Here is a 15,566-nt window from a genome sequence, read left to right on the forward strand (position 1 = left end):
GGTGCAAGGCAGGGTCCTGGCTCCAGAGTAATAGGATCCTAATAGGATCCACGTTCGAGTAATTCGGGAAGAGGGACTGGCTACAGGTCCAGCCCTGGTCTCCTCTTCCAAGTGCAGCAGGACCCCTGTGGAGGCTCCGGGATCTCTGAGGAACACACCGGATAAATACGACGTGCATCAAGCAAAAAAGCCCTGCAGTGACTACGCAAAGAGCCAACCTTATTAGCCCATCACCCATTCAGCAGATGCTCATCGCTATCAGCACGCTGCCTGGAGCTGTATTACTCCTGTGTCCCCAAGGCTTAATAGGCAAGGGTCTCTCCATTTCCTCAAGGAGACTGTTCTCCACTTTCAAGGCCTCTTTATTTATCGTTTTTTAATTATTTTCCCCTGAATCCTGGCACTAATCCTGCTGCTTTCCACTCCCACAGTTTCCACACAAGCTGAAAGAGCCTCGTTTTGTCAGACGCAATCCGAGGACGCTCCCCAGACCGGCAGGCTGTTTCCACTTTTCCGTGCGATTATGCAAGCACCTCTCCTGCTTACACCATTCGAAAAGGTACCTGGGCTGCCAACTGCAGCTGCCCGGCCTCACGGCGCTGCCAGGAGCGGGAGGGACGTGAGCGTGGTGGTATAAATAAGGTGACAGCACTGGGTAGCAAAGTCAGCTGTCAGTTCACCTCCCTTCACCAGCGCTAAAATTCACTACACGCAGTCAGCAGCGCTACAAACCCTTTAACACTGCCCAGGGCACGAGGGCTGGTAGTTTTCCCCCGGCACAGGCAAGCACAAGCTGTCCAACGTTTCTGCCAAGGACCTCCGCAGACGCTCTCGTATTCAGGCAGCAATCTGTACTACACAAAATATTTTATAAAAAAAATAAATTAATACTTAAAATAGCTCTTTTCTGGAGTTAACATCTCTGAGGATATTAAACCGGCTGCCAGCGTTATTGCAAAATGTTCCTGAAGATGCCCTGGCAGGCAGCTCCCCACGAGTCGCTGTCTTAAAGACAGCTTCAGTACTTCCCCAGAGCTTCCCAGGGTTATCGGTAAGCACCATTAATAACAACCCACATGTACCAGGCTCTTTGCTACAAAACCCGAATCTCAGCTGCCAGAACCTTTCTGGCTGTCCAGTTGCCCAATTCCCTTGGCAAATGCACTCCTGTCCCACTTGGTTATCATCTTTCTTTTTGTCCTCCTGGATTCACAAAATCCATCGCTTTATAACGGCTCCTTCCTCCACAAATCCTCTAAAAATGCTGGAAGTTGGGATTTATTTGGAGAAGGTCCTGATGAATCAATGGAGGTGACTTTAGCTGCCTTCCCTTATGCCACTCAGCAGTTCAGAGAGGTCCAGCACAAGAGGAGACAGATATTAATGACACGGAGGCACTTGCACCACAGGAGCAGCCCTGTCTGCTCTCATTTCCTCCGCTGCCAGTAAGAGTGTGTTTTACCCACTGCACCAATGTTTCCCTTTAAGGTAATTTTTCTCCCAAAGCTCCCAGACCTTCTGCTGGCACTTTCCAGAGCCCAGAAGTCGTAAATCTGGTGTTCCAGCAGTTGCTGATATATCAATAAGAGTCGTTGGACGGCTGTACTTTCAGAGAACGTAACAGATTTATCCCTTTCCATCTCCAGCTGACTGAAAAAGCTCATAAAAAAAAAAAAAAGCCAAGATCAAGCTTGCAGGAAAAGCAATATTCCCATGGCGCTGGGTCACTTCTCAGGGGCCCGAGTGCCTCCGAGCAGGAGGTGCTGGAGCCCAGCAGCACAGGGAGGGCAGAGGGGAGCCGGGCTGTGCTCAGCCCCACAGCTCAGGGTGAGGGGAGGAATTGCCTCAGGGAAGGGAGCACTCAGCCAGGGCTCAGCTCTAATATTAAATGCATCCATCTGGCACAAGTGTGGCTGCGATGGGAAGAGGACGGGGCCCCGGGCACCCCCCCAGAAACCCGACCCGCAGGAGGCTGGCAGCTCTGGGTCACAGCAGGCAGGAGGGTCACACACGAAGGGTTTTGTTCCAACCAAAGCCTCCTGCAGAGAGCAGGGATGTGTCCGAGCAGGAGGAGGGCACCAGGCACCTGCTCTCCCCTTCAGCAGCAGCACTTCAGCGCTGCCTAGGCTTGTAGAGAAGCTGGATGACGCCGTGGTGGCCTGCAAGGCTCGTGACCTGCCCCGGCACGCTGTCTCTGCTCCAGTGCTTGGGGATTCGGCTTCCAGCACCAGACAAACCCACTGCGTCCCCTGGCAGCCGCTGCTCCTGCACCTCCAACAGCACCGAGCCCAGCAGGCTGCACCGCCCGGCACAGCGCGACGGGAGAAACCGCCGGGGACTGCTCGGAGCAGCAGGCAGCCCTAGTGGCAAGCAGCACGAAGTTTCAGGATCGTACTTCTTTCTTCCACCCAGTTTCTTCCCGTTTTACTGCAGAACTCGGAGTTCGGAGGAAGCAGAGCCCCGCTGCTTGCTGCTCCCCACCCCCTGGGGGCCCCGTCCCGCCCGACCCGGTGCAGAAACCCACCCACGTGCCACCACATGGAGCAGAGCTGCTCCCCGGCACAAGAAATATTACTGCTGTTCTCCCCACGACAATACATTTCTGCCTTAACTAATAACAGGGTTCCCATGGCAACTGCTTGTTTATTACAGAAAAACTAAAGGTAGCGGCAAATCCCAGCGTTAGCGAGCGCGAGAGAAATAATGGGTGTGTAAAAATAAAACTTCTTCCCCGTGGGTTTGGCTTTCCTTCCACGAGGCACGTTCCTGCGGCCCCTCGGTCCCGCTGCAGCAGGCACAGCGGCAGCCCCACACAAACCCCTTCCCAAAAACGGACACGTGGGGGTTGTCCTGCCCCTGTTGAAAGGCAGGATGTGGAAGGGAAGCCTGCTGCTCATCTCTCCTGGGCTCTGCAGGGGACACCCCTACGCATGTGCTGGTCCCACCTGGCTCGGGGCCCTCAGCCGCTGCGAGCCGGCTGCCTGGCCCCTCAGCAGCAGAGCGGTGGGGTGAGACGTGGCCGGCCAAGACCACAGGAACCCCACCGAGAGCAGACGACCGGAGCCCAGCACGTTAAATACCATCACTCATTCCTGAGAGCACCCTGCCAAAGAAGCGGCAGGGAAGGGATGCACTTGGGCGAGGGCGTACGAGGTGTTAGCTGGCACGCGCCATCCACCACGCAGAGCTGAGCCGTGGCCCTGTCAGCCAAGGCCTTGCCAAGCTCTGGCCAGGCCCAGCCGTGATTATGCTAGCAATATCCCGGCTACATCACGTCCACGTTGGGAAGGCCTGCCATGCACGGCACAGGGGGTTCGGATGACAAACAGCAGAAGCCCCAGCGTTGGCAGGTATAAAAGAGTTAAAACAGAGGGGTGAGACATCCAAGCTCCCAGCTTCAGGGATGAATTACAGCCAGCAGTGCCCATTGAAAGCCGTCCAGAGGACAGGCAGCCTAGCAGAGAACGACAAGGGAAGAAAGCACCAGGAAATAAAACTATAAATTGATATTATCCCGCCCGTAAAACAGCAGCCAGCCAAAAATCAGAGTACAGGGAGAAAGGCAGCTCACCACCACATCATAGCCTACCGACAGTGGCTGCACTGTCCTCCACCTGCTCCCGCCGGGGCAGAAAGCACTCCCCCAAAACAAGGCTCAACGAAAACGCGTGAAGAGCCCGGGCTCAACCTCTTTGACTCATAGTGTTTTCTGTATCGTGTGAATACCCCGTCAATCAGTTCATTTGCTAAGACAGCACCTTCCAAGCGTCTCCTGGAGGGAAGCACAACCATCTATTCCTGATCTAATTTGTCTTTAATTACAAAAGTTACAGTCAGGCTGGGAGTGCTTTCCTGGGGCCTGAAGAGAAGACTTGTAAACCGACCCTCCTGAGTCCTCTTTATTAAAAGGTTATTTCCCCCTGCAATACGGATAAGATTTAGCTTGAAGTGGAAGAGTGTATGCTGCTGGTACACTGGAGAGGTCTTCTCCAACTGAGGGGATCTAATAGCAAAAGACAGAACAGGAGAGAGGCCAGACAGATCTGCTAATCCACACCAGCAAGAAGTGAAGAGAAATCAAAGCGGACTGGCAGCTGTTTTAATTCTGCAGCATCCATTCACTGCTGTGCTAATGACCCCGAATGCTCAGCTCCTCAAGGCCGTGCTGTTTCCCCCCAGCTCACTCCAGGCACGGCACTGGAGTGGGTGTATGAGCAGTGACAGGGAGGACAGATGGAAGACGGGAGAAAAAAGCCCTACAAGGCAGCCCTGTGAATGGGATCTGATACGGCAGCGATCCAAGAAGCCACATGTGATACATCGGTCTACTTCAATCAAGGTCTACCTCAAAGAACAAGGATGTGAGCACTGAAGCTGATAAATCTTCAGGCTTGTCAGTGCTCTGGCCCAGCTCTGAGCAGGGCTAAGTTAATGAACAGCTCCTCTGAGACTCATTTAAAGCACAACTCCACCCTGAGTTCTCCATGCTGCAAACCCCAGCACCCTCTCCAATGCCTGGGGAGGGAGCTTCACCCTTTTCCAACCTCACCTGGAGCACACAAGGGGACACAGCCAGCATGGGCTTGCTCCTGCCTACCCACTGCAGAAGAGCACCTCGCTTACCTCCCAGCAACCCTCCCCTGTTAGCTGCATCCTGCTAGCAGCAGCAGAAGCCAGACCCTTTCTCCCCACTTGCCTCCCGGGCAAGGAACCCCCAACCAACCTTTGCCCCTGGCCCAGGTGAAGGAACGGCTGGTCCCGACGCCCTCGGCCTCCGACACGGCTGGCTCGCTCTGCCGAGGCTGCGAGTGCACCTCGGTGGGTTTGCTGCTGCTCTTCAGAGGCGTGATGTACTTGGGCAGCCCCTTGTAGAACCACGCGCCAGACCTCTTCCAAACCTGTGGGAGACACAACCAACGCCGTAAGTGTGGGTAAACAACTACTGCACCAGCTGGAGGAGCACCAAGTCAAGGCAGACCTCTCTCCCTTCCTGGGCCGGGTCCCTCAGTCTCTGTCACTTATTTTTGTGAGGGTCAAAGACCCGCAGCAGCAGGCGTACACGAATGGTCACGCTTGGACACCCAAAACACTGCCCTGTGAGGTTCTGAGCAGCACAACCTTGGCATTCACTTTGTGGAGCCAAGCCAGATCTTCGAATGGGTATGCTTGAAACCCCCAGAACAAGAACAACACTTAAATAACCTGAACCTGCAGCAGGAAACGGACTGAGAGCACTAAACTGTAATATCTCCTGTAAGAACGCCCTCTACTCTTCAATTTAGTTTTAATGCAGCTTATGATGAAGGAGCTCTATTAAGTATATTTAATATAAAGCCTGCTGTGAGCCAGAGGAAGGGGAGAGGATGGCAGCTCAGACAAGGAGAAATGGTTTCTAAAAACCTCATTCTTTTATGCCTTCCAGCAGTCTAATAATGAGCTAATGAGACCGTCAGGGCAAAAATAAGTTAATATAATAAAAGTATTACTTTGCATTTCATGTAAGGGGATAGAAACCTTGCACTTCTGTTCAGAGTGAAGGAGATTGTAAGTGTCTGTACTCCAAGTTCCCAAAGCATTTTACATGTAGTATCACCATTGATGGCAGTGGGTGCAAATGCAGATTTCCCTAATTACAGCAATAAGCTTGCGACTTGCATTTTAACTACTGGGCTTAATCAGAGCAGAGGGCAGTGACAACACCTGGCACTCATGACAAGCTCTTATGCAGGCACAAAAAGCAGGACACCACCATTGCCATTTCACTGGTGGGAGGAGGTCACTCTGCAGGTTGCCTGGTTCCTAATCCACAGCCATGAACGCAGAGAGCTAAAATCTCTGTGTTCAGGGTCTTGAAACCCAAGTGAAGGCAATCTGGGTTCAGGGGGGAGCCTGGCAGTATGCTTTTAAAAAGAATAATACCCAGCAGAAGACAGCAGAGCAGCACCATGACCCAGCACACGTTGCAGTTACCGTAAGAGCGCAAGTCAGGAGCTCGCCTGCACCACAGCAGGATCTGGAAACCAAGAGGTGAGCGTGCCCTGCAACTACTCCGTTTCCCTGCTCGGTAGCAGCCCAGCAGGACGGTAAGGCTGCCACGCAAGCAAGAAGCTGGGAAGCTATTTCCTCCAGGGGGAGAAGACAGCAGGTTTTTCTTCCACAGGGGGTGCTCGGGCAGGCAGAGCACTTGACCCAGCCTCTGAGCAGCATGCCAACAGCCCAAGCAGCGACCCCACACAGTCCAGGCACAAGCTGACACGGCTCCCCCTGCTAGCACATAAGAACCACGCAGCGTTTGGTACAGCTTGTTCAACAGCACTCATCAGTGCAGCACAGAGACCTCGGAGGAACGAGCTCTGCTATCCTGGCAGAACCCATAGCTGGGAATGGCAATGCGTCTTAACTCCGGGACAGGCAACCCTACGTGGAGCCCACCCCACTGCAACCCACGTAACACGACGCGGCAGCTGCTGGCAGGGTGAACCCCAGGTTCCCTTGCCTCAGGGAGGCACACGCCGGGTACAGTGAGCAAAAGAGAGGCTCAGAGCAGGGGCTCCTGCAGCCAGGGGAGCTGTGCCCCGCAGGGTGGTCCCCTGCTGCTCCAGGGGTAGCTGGGGCACACGCAGCTCCCCCCCACAAGCTGCTGGGGAGGAAGCAGCCTTTCTTTTGCAGTCGTTCTCCGAACAGACCTTGCAACATCTGTAATTTAATTTGAAGCACTGAAGAGACCTATTATCTTCAGGCGAAGTACGATTTAGGCAGACCATAAAACTAATCAGACACAGCAAGGACTGCGGTAAGAACAGGCTGGTCGCCCCCAAGTTTCTCCTTTTACCCCCAACGTGAGCCCAGTTAGAGAAAGAGTTAAACAATATAACACACCCAGCCCTGATGTAGTAATACCAATAGAAAATTGATGCTATGCATACATATTCACTTCAAATGGGTGCCTCCGATAGAGTTTGCTCTCACTGCAGCAGTACTGAAGTTGTTTTGAGACCAGTTCTAAAATAGCTGCAGCTGCAGGGGAGATGTTCTCCCCTGGAGTAATTCCGTACATCTGCTCCCCCCAGGTTACCTGCACACTCCACCCAAAATGACCCACGGTGCACGTTCTGTTCTGCACTTGGGCACGCAGGTTGGCTTTAGCATCCCTGCATCAAAACGGATCGATGCTGCTGACTGCTCGTCATGCTAGTTTCATTGATTGCAAGTGGCCCAACAGCAAAGTTCCTGCTTGATTTTAAATTAATAAATCTATAACAGTGCTTCACAGGTAAAACTCCTCCTTATTAGCAGGAGTTCGCTCTTTCCAAGAGGAAGAGTTTTGCTCCCACCAGTCCTGTTAGCACATTAGGAGAAATCCTGCCCCAGAGCAGCCCGAGTTTGGGCGGAACGGGGATCTCAGCGGAGAGGGCAACAGCCAGCCACTTCCAGCCCCTTGCAAAAAAATAAAAAATAAAAAAAAAATCCACCTACTTTTAAATAACATTCAGCATCCCCTGCTCTGAGAGTGCTTGACAGAATAAAGAACTGCACCAGCGCTACCCCAGACCAGGATGCAGAGGCCCAGTGCCTGGGAGGAACTTGCTGCAGTGGCTCAGGAGCAGTCCTGCTGCTGCTCCCCACCAGCCCAGCAAAACACAGCAGAAATCCATGCCAAATATTGACTTCCTTCAGGCTCCTGTCCTTCTGCCTCCCCTGACACCTCATCTACGTGAAAGCAAAGCGGAGGAGGACATCGGGGAGAGGAGATACTCGAGCAAGAGGCTCCTCTTTTTATTATTTGAACCAGTTTAATGGCTGTGGCCATGACAAGTCCAGAGAGTTCAATGCGTTTTGTAACCCTGACAATATCCCTATTAAAATTGCATCAAGCCACCAGTACAAGCACAGGATGAGACTGTATTCAGACAGTCAGAAGCAGATGCGTATTTTATCCAGCGCATTCAAGTGCAGCCTGTTAACGTGACCTAAAGGAAAATCACGGGGCCCAGGTGAAACACATTACTGCTCAGGCTTCTCTCTCCTCTCTCCCCCCTCTCTGAGCACAGAAGTGCCAAAACAAGCTCCTAATCAGAGACAACATTAGGACTCGCTGATTGAGAGAGAGGAATCGCAACGAGCACTAGCAGCCCCTCCAGCCAGCTGCTGCCAGCCCCCCAGGAGTTCGCATCACCAAGCCACGAGTCCCCCAGACAGAGAGCCTTGGAAAGCCTCTTCCTGCAGAGCCGAACGCTGCTCTGCCCTCCACCGCTCGCCACGCAGCGGCTGTACTTATTCTGCAGCCCAGGTTGGGCTGTGCAAGAGGAAAACAGCCACCTTCAGCTTTCCATGCCAACAAAAGCGCTATCAGCTCAATCCCCCAGCCTCAGGGAGCAAGTTCTCATGGGCTCGACGCTTGATGAAGAGAAAGGCACCTGCAAAGGCAGCTTCCCCGAGAGGACTTTGTTGCCATTGTCCTCACGCAGCACATGCCCACACGCTCACTTTGTCCCAGCTCCACGCCGCGGCTCTGGCACGCTGCAAACCACTGGCTGGGAAAAAGAGCGAGCGCTCCTCGGCTTCGTTATTCGCATTCATCTGCTTTTCCATAACACAGAGATTTCCAATTACATTATTTACAGCAATCTGTTGTCAACTCCCACATTCAGCACTTGAGGATGAAGAAAATTAAAAGGCAGTGAAATTGCTGTTCGGAGCTTTGTTTCCGGAATAGCAAAATGTATTGCACCTCTGACCCCAACATTTCTCAAGCTGCAGTGGCTGCCAGCCTTCAGCGATTTATCATTCCCCTCTCAATCAGGCCTCTTTTTTTCCTGTGGCTCTATTCTAGAGGACACTATTTTGAGTCTAACCGCTTGCTACCACCCCCCAAAATAATATGGTAGGCTATTGATGAGTTCTCTGAATTGCAAACAGGTGCACATCACTTCGATTCAATCCAGAGTCACCCAAAATAAACACTCCCCTCCATCAGCACAGTATTTTGCCAAGAAATCATCATGCCAGGCAGGAATAACCCTGGGCTATGCTGGTTTATAATGTTCAAAATGGTACGAGCGTACATGCGAAAAGGGAAGCCCTGGGGGCAAAAAAGGGAGGAGACAATTCCTTTCTTCCAGTGCGGTAATCTTCTTCCTCTGCACGGTTTATTTTGATAAACCAAGAAATGCAGCCAGCCATGAAAATGTCATTTAGCGGAGAAGAAATTAAAGGGAAAGTGAAGCAGAGGGGGCAAATTAAAACTTTAGCAGGTCCCTGATAGCTGACATGCTCTTTCATATTCGATGGGGTTTAAAAAAAGCTATTTATCTCCCCCCACCCCACTTTAACTGTTTTCATTATCACTACAATTTTGGATGTGTCAATTCAAATGTAAATGTGCATGAACGCTTCCAAGAGGATTTTAATTACGATGATAGCATCGCTAATTATGGATATAAAAAAATATATATATATAAAAAGTGGTAATTCAGGGAGGTGCTTTGCACAACCTGGTGGCATCAGTCAAAACAAGACTGTGCAGAGAGTTACATGGTCGGGCAGGGATCAGACACAATGCAGCAGGGCAGAAGGTGACGACAGACTTCAGCCACACGCCACTGATTCAACGTGGGCATTGCTACCCAAGCTGTTCTCCTGCTCACGTGCTCTGCCAGAGGCCTGGCAGCAGGGAATTGTTCCTGCTGTATACATGTCGCTACAAACCTGTGGCCAACGTTTGCTGCGGTCTGGGATCAGCCTCCCCAGTCGTGCCACGGGATTTGATATCCATGCACTAACAGGCCTGCTCCTGGGAGGATCAGCCCACTGGTCCTCCACCTCGGTCTCCGGGAAGGCTCTGCAAGATGCGCAGCTGAGGAAGGCAACGCAGTACAATGGGGAGGGAAGAAGGAAGGTTCTTGCCCTTGAAAGTAAACGTGAACTTCACTGAATTTGCTCCTAGCCTCACTCGCATGAGCAATACAACACAATCCACACCTGCTTTAACTCCACCTCACTCAGAAGATGTTGCAAAAGAAAATGTCCACAGAAACCTGGAAGAACAAAAGGTTTTTTTTCCAATAGATGCCTCTGTAAACAGATGGGATAAGTGCTATCTCCAAAAGGCCAGGCTTAAAGCAGATCGGGTCTATCTTATTTCAGTAGGAAGAGATGCACTTGTCATGCAGGGGTGTCTGCTGGCCCTCGGGGACGTTCCCTTTGCCAGGAGGAGCACCCAGGCTCTGCCAGGTCCCGGCAATGTGACAATGTGTGACTTTCCTCCTACCACACCTCTGGCAGCTCAGAGACCCCCACCCTGCAGGCACACATCACGCTGGGCAGCCCCAGTGTTGCCGAACACGCTGCTTTGCTTCTGGATGCTTGGGACGCAAGCAGCAGGCAGAATCCATTAATCACCTCCACTCTCCAGAAATAAGACAGTGCCAGAGCAACTTGCTGCTCATTGCTATGCAGCACAGCCTTCCCAGCGGAGGTTTTCAAGGAAACAGAAAGCAGCAAAGAACACTTCTGAGTGGCTGAGGCTGGGATTCCCGAAGGGATCTGTGGGCATCAAGCATTCAACCTCCACTGAAAAACTGATGTAAACAATAGCTTGCTCCTTGGTTCTTCATTTTGACCTAGGCACACCCAGATGATTTACTCATGACTGAAGCCAGCACAGATTTTGTCCACCCAGCAAAGGAGCAAAGAAGATTACCACACCACTAAATTGTCACTAAAATTTCAAGCTTACGGCGATAAATAATGCCAAGGAGGGTGGAGGGATGAGAGCTTTAGCATGTGTGCATGACGCTGCACACTTTGGCTGTTAGTTACTATATGTGAATGTCCAACCCCACCTCGCTGGCTTTACATCCTGGTGGGCCACAAGACTCACTCACTGAGTGCATAGCACGGGCTAAAGGGGACAATTTCAGTCCCAGGCTCTTGTCCCAGCCAGATGACACTCATTAACTCTAGCCAACATCGCTTAGTGCACCCAGCTTTCTGAATGACCTCCCTATCTCACTTCACTGCCTGACAGTCTCTCCGTAACAGAGTTGAGAGCTTCATAAATATCATGCCCAAATAGCTAGGGCAGTGGTTCAGAAAATTACAGACTGCAAACACGGCCCTGATGTGGCAGGAATGACCTACCTTGGAAACATCACATCTCATCACACCTGCTGGGGGCTCATGTCTCTTCCCGGCAGGGAACACCACACCAATTACTGCCACCTCCGCTCCGGACCAGCATCAAACACTCACCCACGAGAGCTGGCCACGGCCAGGGCCCTGAGCACGGCCCTGCAAGCTGGGAGGCATTGCCTGAGCTCTGTGGCCTTGGACAAGCCTACTTTAAGCGTGCACTTCATTAGCATGGGCTAAAGGAGAACTTTGCTTCATTACCGTGCTGTGCATTGAGAAGGGGTGAGAAGAAAGGTGATAGTGGCTGCTGGTGATGTTACTGCATCAACAACCCACAGGGTTTCGGTGGGTTCCTGAAGCTTCCCGTCTGGATGCCAGGAAACATAACAGGGCCAGTACCTATACACCATGTACATCTCTGGTCAGAGCACCAGCACCACCACAAACAGGAAAGGAGACAGACCTGAACCGACCTTTAAAAGAATCAAGAAAAAATAAAGATGAAGTTTAGGGTTGCGAGGTAAGATGAGGCTATTTTTTAGGTAGTCTCTGAGGGAAAGTTCCATCCATTTTCATTAGAGAAGCACGTCGGCCGTATCTCAGGTTTCACGGAGAGAGTGATCTCTGAAGGTTACCGTTCCCTCACACACTGACCGCACGTAACACTTATTGGACAGGTTAATGTTCTTCTCTGTCCAGTGACCATGGCTCCTCATTATTTTTATAAGAAATTGAGAAAAAAAAATCAATTATACATTGGGGGATGAGAAAAAATACGAGAAGAGCAGAAAAAAGAAATGAAGTCAATTTCAGTCCCATACCCATCTCCCCACAGAACACAGAAACTGCCTTGACCTGCGACCTGCCACACTCTCCACTTTGGGACTGCCATCTGGATTTCAAAACACCTGGATGATTCAGTGCATCAAATTATTAGCAATACCCAGAGAGCTGGAAGGCTCTCTGCCTGCCCTAGTCACATTGCCACTCAAAAATTAAAGACAGCATCCATCATCTCACCCGAACACAAACTTTGCAAGTACTCGCACACAGATAATCCCCTCCTACTTAAAACCCAAGCAACGCTAAATCTCCACAACTAATACAAAAACATTCACCATCTCAAACACCTACAGAAACGCTCTCACTGCACTTCAAAAATTGACGGATCAAGCAGAGCACCCAGGTTTCACAGTTGGTTGCAGTGGTCGGGAATAGCTGCACTGGATTGACGTTCAAGGACCACAACTAAAAGCTCAAAATAAATTGATGGGAACAAGCGAAAGTCCCTCTGTAATCACTGAACAAATTCACTGGCTTCACGGCACAGCAGCAAGCCTGAAGTTGGTGGCTGCTGGCTGGCAGACAAGAACTGAGGCAGGCCATTACTTTTTGCAGTGTAAAGTCAAGGATAAAGGATATAAAAATTTAGAGACCTGCATCAGAAGTCTCACACGCTGGCAAGTTATGGATTTGACAGGCAGGGGGAGGGGGGAACAGAGTTAAAAGCTGCAATCCTGGTTATTTTTAGAGGGACAAATATTGAAGCTAGGCTACAGATCTCTCCAGCTGTATTAAAGAACCAGCGTTAGCCAAGTTTATTTGCCACAGAGCTAGGAGGAAAACAGCAGCAAAAGGTAACAGTCTCCTTACAACCATAGCTAGAAAAGCCCCACAAAACGATACAGGCTGGAGGGGCTGGTGGATTTTTTTCCCCTCCATCCCATCACAAACCAAAATTGTTGCCACTGTGCGTATTGGTTGAGCCTGTCAGGCCTCCCAAACCCCATATCCAAACCTCCCCACCCCATACCCAGGCAGAGGGATGAGCCCGTGCACACTCAGCACAGACTTAGGGCAGGTGACTGGGTGCTGCTGAGCCCCTTCTCCCCACAGTTAAATTTTACCTCTCTCTGTTCGCTGCAGATCTTGCACAACCAAAGAGGACGTTTCTGCGTTCCAAAGGTTTCTATGCCACATTTGGTGCAAACTTTCTGAAACAAGGAGATAAAAGAAAAGGGTAGTGTGAGCAGCCTCCAGCAAAGAGAAGGCTGAGAAGCATCTGTCCCAACAGTTCCGGTTTGCTTTCCTTAAAAATATTAAACATGGCACAATTCTCTTATTTATCCCAGAGATACGCTGATCCTAAGAAGCTGCTTCAGGTCTATAAGGATGTTAAGACAAAGGCAAATCTACAGCATGGTCCCTGACTCCAGGGTGACAAGAGAACTGGACAGCGCAGATCAAAGCACACAACAAATATGTATTTCTGGACTGTTTTTTTTTTTTAATTCTTCTAAATCCTAAAGCCCAGTCACCGTGGCACAGAAAGCAGCTGTAACCAAGCACAAAACGAATGCGAGTTTGTGCAGGACTGTAAATCCTCTCCTCCCTTCCCTCACACACGTTGCCTGAAACCCCACGGCTTCCCCTCCATTTCGGCGAGCACTTGGCAGCTATTGATTTGTGGCTGCTTAGGGAGCGGGCACGACCGTGCCTACGTGCACGTTTCCTGAGCAGAATGCTTGATAGCACCACACGGCATCTATCCCTGCACGAGGGAGCTTCCACGTCTCCGCTGGCATTACAAGCCATTTAACAACCCGGATCACCTAATATTACATAATGAAGCTGATGGGTATCAGGCTTGGCTTACAGTTGAATGAGAAATGGGATGAATGCTTTGATCCTCACAGAGCAAAAGCCACTCACAAGAGGGCCCTGGAGAGCAAATCCTTGCTTAGACAGACATGGGAATTCAGTCTTCCCAGCTGGGTTTCACCCATCTCCCCACCGAGGCTGCTCCCCCTCTAAGCCAGGAGCTCTGCTCTGCAGGATGGAGGCTCGGTGCTCACTCCGCCCTCGGTGCGCACACTCGGAGGAGACGAACAGCAGAAAGTACCTGAGGAATGGCTTCACTGCACGAGCAAATGCACCCGAATATTTTGGTCAGCGCAGCCCAGAGGCAGAGCTCTCGGTTCTGCTACCAGCTCAACAGATGGCTTTTGTCAAGGCTTTTGCTCTGTCTACATCCCAATGGGCACTTTAATGGTGTTTTGGCTGGGATGCCTACAGTTTTTTTTAGGAAGGGCAGAGAAATAAGAAACAACCTGTTTGGTCTTGTGCATACTGATATTCAAGATGGTGCTACCCAAGCCAAGAGGGACTGCAGATGCAAGCAGCAGGCAGTACCGCAGTTGGGAGCCACCTTCTGAAATACCCCAAATTCTCCCTTTTTCAGACCAAAACCTGAGGGAGTAACTCTGTCGTAAATACCCTCAAAGATCCCAATTCCCACATACATAGCACATTCGAACACTCCCCCTAGTGGAAGTTTCCCAACAATTTTACTCCTAGCCATAAATTTTGAAAGCTCCAACACAAAACAGGGCTCTCTTCCTCCCCTTCCCTGTGGACTAGCTGGGAAATTGAGCATCACCCACAACCCCTCAGAAGACATAAAAATCAAGGATGCTGAACACAGCCCTGTTCTTCATTAAATACAAGATAAAGCACTTTCTTCTCCTACTTCTATTTCACCTTTTATACATGATCCTGATACCCTCCGCATGGTAAATTGCACATTATGCTTCATCTAACTACTGCTATTGTTAACACGTCTGTATTTGCATACATCTTTGTCTTGCCATAATGCATTTATTTCTAAGATAATAAAAACCAATATTAAAATCATTCTTCATTTTGACCTATAAATGCTAAACCAGAAAGTGGCACTTAGAAAATCCATCAGGCTACAAGAGCTATAGAGCCTCTGTTCAGCAGAAGGGACTTGCAGAAGGTAAGTCCTCTGCTACATTTCAGATATATCATTACAGCAATCCCTGTTATTGAGCTAGAAGGGCCGCAATGACTTTCCAATGAGATGGTAACAGAGCAAAGCTAGCAAGAAAAATATGAACTTTAAAAATCCATAATTCCCTGACAAGTCATTGCTTATCGCATTCAATGCTGCACAAGTGATGGATATCCCTGGGGACAAGCTTAAAGTAACAGCCCCCTCTGTGCGCTCTGCTGAAGGATCGACTGTTTTTGGGTTCACACCACGGCGTTACAAAGCAGGAAGGGGAAAAGCCCAGGGCACCCACTCAGCATTGCCCTGAGCTCGCGCATGGCTGAAAAGTGCAGTCAAGCTGAAAGCAGCTGCAAAACGCACACTGGGAAAAACAGGATCTCACCTTAAATCAACCTCGATGTGAATCCTCCTGAACTGCCCAACAGACTAAAAAGAGAATATTGAAAAAAAAAAAAAATCCAAAACCTTACCCCAAAACCAACTAAACAAACCCCAAAAGAACAAGCCCTTCTTCGGGGCTTTCTGGTTACAGCCCCCCAGGAGCCTCAGGCACTCACAGCCTCACTAGCTCTGGGGGTCACTTCTGCAACTGCAAACGGGCAGAGCAGGGAAGGGTCTG

General features: G+C 50.5%; 1 protein-coding gene across 5 annotated transcripts in view; it reads right to left on the reverse strand.

Moving 5' to 3' along the window:
* Positions 1-15,566, reverse strand: part of RPH3AL (rabphilin 3A like (without C2 domains)) — a 38,823-nt gene that overhangs the window by 10,317 nt on the left and 12,940 nt on the right. For 4 of the 5 annotated variants that reach the window (XM_080563371.1, XM_080563373.1, XM_080563372.1 and 1 more), the window contains 2 exons: positions 13,041-13,127; positions 4,724-4,898 (listed from right to left, as the gene is read on the reverse strand). In XM_080563371.1, coding sequence (XP_080419497.1) covers positions 4,724-4,898; positions 13,041-13,127 — 262 coding nt within the window. Of the gene's footprint in view, positions 1-2,526; positions 3,455-4,723; positions 4,899-13,040; positions 13,128-15,566 lie in introns of those variants that run through there. The other variant, XM_080563375.1, reaches the window with a different exon arrangement.

This window comes from Anser brachyrhynchus (genome assembly GCF_964034855.1).
Source record: "Anser brachyrhynchus genome assembly, chromosome: 20".
Taxonomy (NCBI): Eukaryota; Metazoa; Chordata; class Aves; order Anseriformes; family Anatidae; genus Anser; species Anser brachyrhynchus.